The following is a 12,878-nucleotide window of genomic DNA, read 5'->3' as shown; positions in this document are numbered from 1 at the left end:
TTTAGTACAACGTACACAATGTTGTACTACTGACCTTGCCATCAATTTGCCCTTAATTGGCCAGTATCGTTGACGCATGTTAGCTAGGAGAGACTGCGGACCACAGTGCATGTATTTCTTATGGACTTGTTCCATTATTAATTTGACAATGGGGTTGTTATAAGGCAACAACATAGGATGTTTGGCGTCATACGATAATGAGGCTGCATCCAAACGTCCACCAACTCTTATGATGCCCGTATTATCAGTAAAAGGTGCTAGTGATGCCAATGCACTGGACTTATTTATTCTTCCATCAGATTTCATAATTTTGATTTCATTTTTAAATTCTGCATATTGAATACTTTTGATGATGACCTGATGTGCTGCATCTAGATCATCTGGAGTCAAAAAATTGCTTGAATGATCATTTTGTTTTCTTCTGGTTCTTTTTACGAATCTTAATATATACGATAATATCCGTTGAAGTCTTCCAAATGAGTTGTTGTGTCGTATTGAGTATATGAACTCTCCAGGATTTGCTGTGCCTTCAACAACAGATAATATAGATACTGGAGTTTCCTTCTTTCGTTCAGGATCAATGAGGGTTTCGGATTTTAGCGCTGATGATGGTTTTGAAGGCCACAGTTCTTCCCGACCATGCAGGAACATAAGTCCATAAAACCACATAATTGATGACTGTAGTTTATGGGGTGCAAGGCCTCTTGATAAAATGTCAGCTGGATTGTGTTCCGAACTGACGTGGCGCCACTGACTTGTGGCTGTTAATTGATGAATGTTGCTTACTCTGTTTGCAACGAAAGTGTGAAACTTTGATGATGGAGAGTTGATCCATGATATCACTATTTGTGAATCACACCAAAAGAACGTCTGGTAATTTCTTATTTGTAGATCGTTCTTTATTCTTGTTGCTAGTTCTGCGCTAACCACAGCTGCACAAAGTTCGAGACGAGGTAATGTCAACCTTTTCAAAGGTGCAACCCGAGATTTGGCGCACAATAGTCGTACAATGATTTGACCATTCTGAAGTGTTGATCTCAAATACGCTGCAGCACCATATGCCTTTTCTGATGCATCTGTAAAGATGTGTAATTGAATGTTGGCAGGAACTTCGCCTTTGAAAATATGACGAGATATCTGGTTTTACTTTTGTCAAATTGTTCCGGAACTCTAACCACTGTTTCTGTAATTCAGTCGGCAGTTTTTCATCCCAATCCATCTTTAAATTCCATAATTCTTGAATAAAGATTTTTGCCATCACCACAACTGGTGACAAAAGTCCTAGTGGATCAAATAGCCTTGCTAAATCTGAGGTTGCACTGCTCTTCGTCGTGCTGCAAACAGGTTCCAATTTAACCTTGACGCATAAACTATCAGATTTTGGACACCAGGATAATCCCAGAGTTTTTGTTGTATCGTTATTATTTTCTAAATCTAAATTGACTTTTAGGTCATCGTGTGGAATTCCTTGTAGTAGGCTTGGATGATTTGCGCACCATTTTCGCAATTTAAAACCGCTTGCTGTCAGTATTTTGTTTAATTGACTCTGAGTTTCCAACAATGTTCTCAGACTATCTGCCCCGTGTAAACAGTCATCTACATAGAAGTTTTGTTTGAGAGCAGATGCACCTAATGGATAATTTTGCATATTGTCATCAGCTAAAACTTGCAAACATTTGGTTGCTAGATACGGTGCTGATCTAGTACCATATGTTACTGTGTTGAGTTGAAAGTACTTTATCGGTTGACTTGGTTCATTTCTCCAAACGATAAGCTGACATTGTCTGTCTTCTGGATGTACAAGTATTTGTCGGTACATCTTTTCAATGTCTGTTGTAAACACATAACGAGGAAGACGGAATCGTAATAAAATAGACAGTAATTCACTTTGAACAGTTGGTCCGGTGTGTAGTAAATCATTGAGAGATTGTCCTGATGTTGTTTTGGATGATGCATCAAATACCACACGTAACTTAGTGGTGGTACTGTCGGGTTTAAGCACACAATGGTGTGGTATAAAGTAATGTGGTGACATAATCCTTTCAATATCTATTTCGGTCATATGTCCCAATTTTTCATATTCATCTAAAAACTCTACGTATTGTCGTTTGAGGTGACTATCCTTTGAAAGTCTACGCTCTAGTGCTAGAAATCTATTTGTAGCAATGTCTTTCGAATCTCCCAAAGCGAATCTGTCATTTATAAAAGGAAGACGTACGATGAATCGTCCTGTAACATTCTGATATGTAGTTTGAGTGAATTGAGCTTCACATTGTTGCTCTGCTATTGACAAGACCTTTGAGTGAGTATCAACTTCTTCAACCTTCCAGAGTTGTTCTATTGCATTTTCTAAACTATCTTCTTATGCTATTCCACATGTTGCAATCATTGTGTTAGCATTTTGGATTTTTCCAGATACGATCCATCCGAGCACAGTGTTCTGTAGAATTGGTAGTTCCCTTGAAAGTTGTATTTGACCAGGACTTAGGAGTTGATGATAAAATTCTGCTCCAAGCAACATATCCATTTTGTCAGACTTATAGAATGTAGGATCTGCTAATTGGATGTTATTGGGCAGATTCCAATTTGAAATTTGTAAGTGTTGCGATGGTTGATTGGATACAATTTTTGGCAACACAAATGCTTCAAGTATTGTTTTGTAATCGGTCACTTTTGATTGCACAGAAAGTGTTGTGCGACTTTTTGAACTCAATTTACTTATCCCTATGCCTTCGATGCAAATTGAACTGGAGCTTACTTGCAGCCCCAATCTGGATGCCAATCGTTCAGTCACAATATTTATTTGTGAATCCAGTACTGCTCTGCACTCGACTGTTCTTCCATTATAGTTGGATGCTAAAAGTTTTGCTGTTCCTAAAAGAACGCAACTGGTATGATCATGATTGATGGATGACATTAGAGTTGTTTGTGCAATTGGCCTTGAAGTGTTTTCAACTAACTTATGATTTGATGGTTGAACTGGGTGTCTATTTTGATGCAACAGTGTATTATGTCTTCTTTGGCATATAGTACAATTCCTGCTGGAGCATTGTAATGCCATATGACCAGGTTTCATGCAGTTTGTGCATAATTTATGACGTTTTAGTAAATCGTACTTCTGTTGTATGGATTTACGTTTGAAAGTTTCACATGAAAATAATTGATGACTTCTATTGCAAGTAATACATTTTGATCCTGAGTCTGTAGCTGCAAGTGCTACTGCTGGATGTCGTGGTTTGTGACTTTGTTTGTGGTTTCCATTCGTCATTGATTCGAATGCCTGAAATCTTCCTTCTAGGAACCGCAATAATTCTTTTAATGAAATTATTCTTCGGCTGTCTTCTAACGATTGCTCGAATGCTGTATGTGAAGCTTTGTCTAGCTTTCTAATAATCACGTGAACCATTATGGCGTCCCAAGATTTAACATCAATACCTTGAGCTGCTAATCCATAATAACATTCTTTTGTAACATCATGTATGCCCTTAAGACTGCTTGCTGATTCAATTGTTATATTTGGTTGTGATAACAATTTATTTAGTAATGCTGTCACCAAGAGTCGTTTGTTGTCATACCGATTTGACAGAATATCCCAAGCTATATTGTAATTTTGCTCGGAAATTGGCAGATGCCGTATGAGGGCTTTCGGCTCACCCGCCAAATTTGTAGATAGATGGAACATTTTGTGGGCTGCGCTTATTGATTGATCATGGATCAATTGTTGAAACAAATCTCTAAATTCAATCCATTTCAAATAGTCTCCATCAAATGTTGGTAAAACTATTTTTGGAAGTCTGATTTGTTGAGTTGCTGCAGGCCCCTCTGACGTCAATCCTTCAGTTGGTTGACTGTGTTGTTTTAAATATATCAACGCGTTTTGGGCATCTTTATCCGTTGAATAGTATTGATCCCAAGTATATCCGACGATGTCTTCTGCGTCGGCTGATGACCATATTTCATCATTGTTATCCCTCAGATCCTTCTGATATTTTTCTATCAGAGAATATTTCAGATCATAATAACTAGCATGATGTTTTATGGTTATTTCTTCATATATTTCATCTATGCTTGTGCGTAATGCATGCATTAATGAGGATTGCTTTTTGATGTTTCGCATGAGCGATGTAGCTTTGTTTGACCCTCTTGGGCTTACTACTGGCTTCCCGTCCTGTGGTTTCAGGAGTAGCCTTGATTTCTCCAACTTGAATCTTTCATCATATTTGACTACTAGATTGGAGATTTTTTCAAAGTAACCTGTACTGAAATACTCGTGTTCGAGTTCAGATTGTGGCAATGCTTTGATTTCAGCATCATTTATTTCAAAATCATTCCATAGGGAATTTAGCTTCTTTAGTCGTTCTTCATAATATGTGGTATCCTGCTTGCGGGTACTAGAATCCTTTTTGAAATTGGTTATCAGTCGCTCAATCTCTGTACCGAGCTCTGACTGCTTCTTTAATAACGCATCCATGGCGATGTTTGAATTTTCAGTCCGAAAATTCCGATGAATAAATACTTCAGCTGGTTAATGAGTAGACCTTTTGGTGTGTCCTTTTGTAGGTAATTGACTCCTTCGATATGTATTTCGTCAGGATAATGAAATAAAAATTGATATTATATCAATAATCACGTCGGGGTCACCAAAAAATGTACGCTACTTGGTGCTAACCCAGATCCTTAATCTGTGTTAGCTTGGTAGCCAATTTTTATGTGTAAAGTAGTTTGAGCACTTGTAACCCAAACTACTTGTATTTTCTATGTTGATAAGTTTGAGCACTTGAAACCCAAACTAATCGATGCGAGAAAGTAAGAAAGTTATAATTGATTTTTCTTTTCCTTCTGAACTTTATTAAAATTATTTCTTATATTTATACAAAAATTATTTTATAAAAAAGCTATTAAATTATGCATTAATTAACAATAAATATTAATGCATAATTCACAAATAAATAAATTTGACTACGCTGTGCTGACATAATTATAGGCCAACATATTACACACTTTCTTCAGTACATTGACCAACAAGAAAAGCTGATAATGCAAAATTGCACTTTTCGTTGGTCAATGACTGGTCGCAGTGTTGGCCCAAATAATATGTAAACACATGTAACCAAATAACAAAAAAAAACAAAAATATTAAATAATATTAATTAAATGCAAACATAAACAATTACTAAATTCCATATTCACAACAATATCATTAAAGTTCTGCTAATCGATATTATTGTCATGCAAATAGGCCTGTATTTTAGATGAGGTTTTGTAGTTAGCAAGAGATTTTCGAATTCTTGGTAGTATCCGCACAAGAGACAATTCTAAACATCATTCTAATTTCCGCATACGAGCCGATAGAAGAAAAACAACCTGAGAAGAAGTCTTTCCAATATTGAAGGTGGAACAGCTATAATACATCATTAGCTGTTCCACCTTCAGCTAATGCTGGGGTAGAAGGAGTTTTGTAGCGATCTCAGGATACTTGACGACCTCCTGTTTTAAGCAGTTTTATCTGTTCAATGCAAAACTATCCGCAGGTGGATAGGGTTCTCTTCGCAACTCGTGAAAAGAAAATAAATTTTGTATAATAATAATATATTTTATAAATATACTGTGGCAAACATCCAAGCAATCAAAAACGTATGAAAAACGTAAACACTAGATGTAAACAATTGCTACATTTCACAACACATCTGACATCTCTGATTTGTGCAGTGTTCGAATGATCCAAAAAGACAAAATGCAAAAAACAGAACTAACGGAGTAACTACGAGAGTGAATAGTTGATGCCTTTAGCGCGTTGTCGGAATTTATACTTAACTTAATAAATTTGTTCTTAACTTTTGTTATTAAATAGTGTAATAAACCTTTTTATCAGCCAAGGTTTCGCTTGCCGGATCCCAGAGTCGTTACAAGAATATTTTTTTATAACCCTGAATCTTCTTCTTACTTCCTTTATAGCATTGACAGACGAGCGCACTAAATTATTATTAAGCAGCCCTAAATGATCATTTTAAAAATACCCTGACAGACGGTATAAATTATCATTAAGAACTTGCTGTATGTTTTTTGTTATTGAAAAAGCAAGAGAATTTTAAATTCAAAATGGATAAGAAAGAATAATTAAAGAAACTTGCTTTAATTAAATATAAAATATATAAAAAAAATATAAAAATATAACGAGTACTTACATTTACCAATGTTTACAAATATGTTTTGTTTACATTTTGTCAACCAAATAGCTTCAAATTTGTTCCATTTTTTATTTCGTTTCACTTGCATATGCAGCATTACCATTTCTAAAAACCTAAATGACGAATAAATTGGGTTAAATTCGGTCATTTAAAGACCATAAATGATCATTTAAAACTGCTAAATGAGCAAATAAATTATAATTTAGCCTCTTAATGATAATTTAGCTCCCGTCTGCCAATGCTATTATTTATTTTTTTTTACAAATTAATTTTTACAATATGTATTACTTATTTACCAACAACATATATTGCAATTACGAATATTGAGAATTACTATAATTCCTGTAATAATAAAGAAAATCTGACCAATGGTAGACTAGGAGCCAACGCTACCGACAAGTCTACGTTGCTACAGATCAGTGTTACCGATTGGGCTACACTGGTGGACTAGGAACCAACGCTACCGACAAGGTTGCGTTGCTAAGAATTAGTGTTACCAACTGGGCTACACTAGTGGACTAGGAACCAATATTAATAACTTTCTTAGTTACCAGGTTGAATATTACCTTTGGTTCTTCGAAATGTTCTGTTCCGTGGCCTGTGATCAAGTGTCTTTATGTTGATTTACTCCTCCTTTTATATAAATCTTGCAAAACGGTACTTCTAACTGCAGAGTGCACATTGTGTAGTTTTCTTCTAGGTTGTTATTGCCTATTTTAAATGCCTGCGGCTGGTCTGTTTACTGTTGTAGTTTGCTGCACATTTATTAAAAATTTGGCAAAATATTACACTCAAAAGAAATAAGTGTTATCACTTAATTCATATTTTAAGGAGGATTACATTTTTCTTTTTTTTTAATTTTTATTTAATTAATAATAACTTAATAAGATTGATATTTTATGCTAACTTAATAATAACTAAACTTATTAATACCTTCATTTTACTTTATTAAAACCTTATACTAACATTTGTAACGAACCTTTTTGGCCGCAGTTTTTGCTCGCCGGATTCCAGGTCCAGTCCTAAAATAAATTTATTTGGTAGGAGCAGTGAAAAGTTTGAATACACGGTGGACGGTGGCGTTGGTACAATGATGTGGTTATCTTCCTCGGTGAAGTTAGTTGGTTTGGCGTAGAAATGTTAATTTCCAACGCCCCTGACAATGTGTTTTGAAGAAATGTGAATTTCTTCTCTATGCAATGAATTTGGCGTAGAAATGTTAATTTCAACGCCCCTGACAATATGTTTGAAGAAATGTGACTTTCTTCTGTATGCAATGGATTTGGCGTAGAAATGTTAATTTCAACGCCCCTGACAATATGTTTGAAGAAATGTGAATTTCTTCTCTGTTCAATGAATTTGGCGTAGAAATGTTAATTTCAACGCCCCTGACAATGTGTTTTGAAGAAATGTGAATTTCTTCTCTCTGCAATGGATTTGGTATGGGTGATAATACTCATGTGCAATTATCATCTTACCGAGTAATTTATTAACGAAAATTTGATTTCGTTATGAACAAATAAGTAATAGAAATTTATATTTCTATTACTACTAACGAAATGTTAATTTCATTAGTAATAGTGTTTCCAGCACGTATGTAATGGAGCGACCTGTTCTTTAGCTCGACACCTCGCTGAATCCCCGTCTTGTGCTTTTGCTTCGCCTTTTATATCCGCAAGGTGTGAAGCAAACAGTAGATTTGTTCTTGTAATTACAACGGTGAGTTGTTTACAAGTTTTATTATTGTTTTGATGTTTTATTTTATTATTATATTTTTTTTTTTGTATTATTATACAATTATATTATATTATTTTGTTTTGCGTTTATATTAACTAATAATAAACAATTTCTTTCTCAACTAAAAAATGCTCAATTCTATTGTTGTCTTATTATATTTTTTTATGGTTTTTTTTTTTTTACCAGTTTTACATTAATAATAATAACTTAGTTGTATGCATAGTGCATTGCGATTTTGGTGTGGAGATAGTGACGAGATAGTAAAAGTTGCCACAATGGTTAAACTAAAAATATTAATGTTGCGTTAACTTTCTGTTGATTTCCATTTCGTTTTTATCTAAATAAAGTTCAATTTAGTCGTGTAACACAACAAACTTTGTATACTTTAATTAATTGTGAAATACTCACACACAGTTTACACCACGACATTTAGTGACCCCGGACTTAAACAACATTTTGTGAAAAAAAACGAAGTAGCAGCAGCAGAATCTTGCAATTCAATTTTTAGGCAAGCTGAAATATGATGAATGAAGGTGAGGCAGTAAGTGCAGCAATCAGCACGACTGTACAGCAAGGTACAGCACCGGCAGAAATATGTCGCGATGGTGTTAGGCCGCCTGTATTTAGTAAACGTGATCCGGACTTATACTTTCTGCAGATGGAGGCACAATTTCGCAACGCACATATCACACAAGACCAGACTAAATGTGACTACGTAATTGGGTCATTAGATGGTTTTACACTAAGAAATGTCGCGGACATTATAAGATCACCTCCATCACAAAACATGTATGATGCAATAAAGAACCGCCTTATCCAAAAATTTGTCGATTCTGAGAACAACAGGCTACGCAGACTCATACTAGAGTGTGAACTTCAAGACGACAAGCCGTCACAGTTAGTTCGCACGATGAGCGACTTGGCAGCAGGAGCCATGAACGATGGCGCATTGAAACAATTTTGGCTAGATCGTTTGCCCGTTGCAGTGCGAGCTGTTGTATCCATCGCTGGCAGCGACCTTGACAAATATGCACTTCAAGCTGATAAAATGATGGAGATGGGGAGTTATGGTTCCATAGCCGCAGTAGATGGCACAATAATTTCTCAACCAACGCAATCATCATCGATTGAAGAAATACAAGCTATAAAAAATGCCGTTTTAATGTTAAGCAAAGAGGTAACTGAAATAAAGCAACAACAATATGCAACCAGAAGATCTCGATTCCTAACTCCAGATCGTGATCCAGTCCAACACATTCGCACACATTCTACAAATCAGATCAGTAAGCAACTCCTTTGTTTTTATCATTACAGGTTTGGTGCTAAAGCAATCAAATGTGCCAAACCTTGCAAACACAACGCATCCGGAAACTGAATACAGCTTAATCAGAGATGGTAGATGAAGCTAGTGGTTACAAGTCAAGCCGTCAGTTCATTGTAGACAAGAAGACTCAACTCAAATTTCTAGTGAATATGGGTGTTAATTTTTCGGTTTTCCCAATAACAGTAATTCCCAATCCTAAACCCACGCCCGTTGTCGTTGGTGGTCGTTGGTGTCAATACTGTTGGTTATTACCGCAATTACGTTAAAATGAAACGCTAAACATTCAATTTTTTATTGTTTCCATATTTAATAAAATATTTATTTGTTGTTTCCACAAAATTACATAAAACAATATTTTATCCAGCGTTACTACGCTTAACCACTTTACATGTCTTATTCTCTTGTTATTTTTATAATTGGTTCCCTTTTGTAATTGTTTCTTTAAATTAAATTAACTTAACATGTATGACTCGATTTAATAAGTATGTAATTGCTATTAGAACATTTGTTTAATACAATTTTACGGTTGTTGTTTATTTTTCAACACACTTCAGCCTTTGTGATTGTTTCATTAAATTAAATTAACTAAATATGTATGATTCGTTTTAATAAGTAATTGCCATTAGAACATTTATTTAATACAATTCTATGGTTCGTGTTTATTCTTCTTCTACCCTTGAAGATTTAATTCGTGGTTTTAGAGCCCAACGGCTCTATAGAGCACAAGCTCACTCACAGAACACAACTGCTCAAAACACAACTCCCAAAACACAACAGACAATCCAACTCCTCTTTAGACTATTGTTTACTATCTTTTCAACAAAAATTCTAAAGGTCTTACCTATGCAAGATGCCGACATTCCAAGGTGCCCCAAATTATTTTTTTATTATTATTCAATAGTTTTTGCGTAATTCGCAAAAACGTCGATAATTTAAGTTGCACTCGATATTTTTGCAACTTTTGATTATTTATTTCAGCTTGACACAAAAAACCGAAAATCAGCTTGTTTTACCGTCAAGCTGACCTTGGTTACTGCTATTGTGCAAGCTGCAAACGACGCTGCCTACTTTTAGGCATGCCTTATGTTGGAATATAAATCAAAACGTTCTTTATAGGTTGAGTCTCTTGACTCACAACAATTTTTATCGGCGATTTCTTTCCAACGCGGCAGTGATGCAAGGTCAGTTATAAGCTATTACTAAAGGCAACAAAAAGTACGACAGAAATCTTGTTGTCTGGACACAAGAAGCCGAAGCCGCATTTGAACAATGCAAGCAAGCAATAGCCGACGCAGTGACTTTAGCACATCCTTTACATTTAGTTCTACACGTGGACGCCAGTAATTTCGTCGTTGGCGCAGACATTCACCACAGGATCAGCAAAGAAGGAAAAATAAATTTTGAATTACTGTTTAAAGTCAAAAAACAGACAATGAGACCAACGATTTCTTGACGAACAGTAATACAGCGCTGAAACTGAAACTCGCACCTATCCTACGCGCATCAATATCCATCGCCTGTGACATGTCAACAAAGAACGCGTGTCCATTCACTCCCAAATCATTTCGACAACACATTTTCAATGCCGTGCATTGCTTCTCGCATCCAGGAGAAAAAGCCACTATGAAACTTGTCAGTAAGCGGTACGTGTGGCCATGTATGAAGCAGGACATCGCCCGAATGGTACGAACATGCATTCGGTGCCAACGTATAAAGGTCATAAGACACAACAAAATAGCAATTGACAGCTTCACAACTACCTACCATAAATGGATATACATAAAGCTTAACCTGTATCGATGGATTTAGTAGACCCGGCACAATTCCAATCAAAGACATCCATGCTTCAACAGTTGCTACTGCACTCAATAATGGCAGGATAACACACTTCGGAGTGCCATCGCAAATCAGTACCGATCACGGCCGTCAATTTTAATCCCAACTTTTCAATGAGCTGGCACATAAACTAGGCGTAAAACAATGGCATGATTGAACGCTTCCATCACACGTTAAATACAGCCTTAAATTATAAAACTGACCAACACTGGACTGAAATACTTCAACTTGTCAGTCTTGCCCTAAGGAACACTCATAAGAAAGATTTGGAAGCCACACTTGCAGAAATCGTAAACGATAGCGCTTTAAAGCTGTCATGTGATTTTTTTGAGAAATCAAAGACGACCAGATATATTCAGAATTGGTGCAACGTTTTAGACAGGCCATGAACAACATTCGTCTAATACCCATATCACAACATTCAAAGAATAAAGTTTTCGTACAACGCGAGTTGCAAAAATGTACTCACGTTTTCTTGCGCAATGATGCAGTACGACCACCTTTTAAATCATCATTTAAGGAACCATGTAAAGTTATAAGTCGGTCTGATAAAAGCAGCATTTTTACCAAGCAACGAGATGAAGTCGAATGCAACAAACACACAACTCCCTGGTACAATCTCATCAAATGAAAAATGCAAGCGTTTTTACATTTATTAAAATTCACTTTAGATTTTATAATTCAATTTATGAAAATTTAATTTAGATTTTTTAATTCAAATATAACAAAATACAATTCGAAAAGCTATGAAGAACGCGTGCTGCTGTCTTGGGACTTGAAAAGTAAGAGAGAGTTCAAAAATAAAAAAGTAAGGTATAAAGCTAAAACTGTCTGAAGAACAGTACTTTCGTTACAAGGTTAACGATAGTCGTTATTGTGTTGCATATTAATAAATAAAAGGAAGCAGCACCCATTATTTTAGCTACTTAAAATTTAAATATAAATGTAAATTGAGTGAGAAGTCTCTACTTCTTCATGAGAATATAGTGGTAGTAGATTTAATAGACTTGTTCGATATTTATCTACTTTTATTGGTATTGCGGCAGTTCTGATAGGTTTCACAGCTGGACATTGAAGATTTATATAAAACTGAATGTAACGATGGCCACAGAATGAGTGTTCATTGCTTTCAGTAATAAATGTAGGATCTACTCCTATATTGTATGTACAAAGAATATAATCTAGAATGAAATCAATTAATTACTCTTTCATTAATGACTGAGTTTTCCCAGATCGTGTGATGAGCATTTGCGTAGGCTCCAATAACCACATCCGTCATCCTTTCCGCTACTGTAATCTCGAGCCGCTTTAGTGTTTGTGGTAGTGCATTTCTTTTATGGTCGTGGGCCATGTATGATGACGTCACCCATAGGGTCTTACCGTCGATTTCCAGACTCACTGCTGCGTGGTCGACATTTCTGAAATTATTCAAAAGGAAGCAATTAATGTTCTTTTTAATTAGCACACATGATCTTGGTCTACCTAAGTCTGTGTTGCTCATGAATTTATCATTAGTTTTGATTCCACATTGGCTCCATCTTGTGCAAGGTAGATCAGTTGGTTTGCTGATGCACGTTTTGATTGGAAGAGGTTAATCTCCAGCACCTTCAGCAGGTATTTGAAACTTCTCCACCGTTTTGTTTTCCTCGTCATCCGAGTCTAGGAGCCCGCTCTCATCGAATAGGTTACCTAGTCTGGTCACCGGCCTTGCATTCGACGTGTCTTCAGACATAAGATAGAGCAACTCCATCTTCATCTGATGTGGTCTTCGCCCTGAACTTTCTCAGTATTCT

At 35.8% G+C, this 12,878-nt stretch overlaps 1 protein-coding gene across 1 annotated transcript; it reads left to right on the top strand.

The window, feature by feature from the left end:
• The first annotated feature begins 8,445 nt into the window (after nucleotides 1–8,445).
• LOC119662097 lies at nucleotides 8,446–9,300 on the top strand. The gene has a single exon (XM_038071649.1). It carries the CDS (start codon nucleotides 8,446–8,448, stop codon nucleotides 9,298–9,300), a length of 855 nt encoding a protein of 284 aa, XP_037927577.1.
• The last annotated feature ends 3,578 nt before the right edge of the window (nucleotides 9,301–12,878 follow it).

The sequence above is a fragment of the Teleopsis dalmanni genome, chromosome 1 (assembly GCF_002237135.1).
Source record: "Teleopsis dalmanni isolate 2A chromosome 1, ASM223713v2, whole genome shotgun sequence".
In the NCBI taxonomy this organism is placed as follows: Eukaryota; Metazoa; Arthropoda; class Insecta; order Diptera; family Diopsidae; genus Teleopsis; species Teleopsis dalmanni.
The sequence above is the reverse complement of the archived record's forward strand: the minus strand, read 5'-3'. Positions and strand labels throughout refer to the sequence as shown.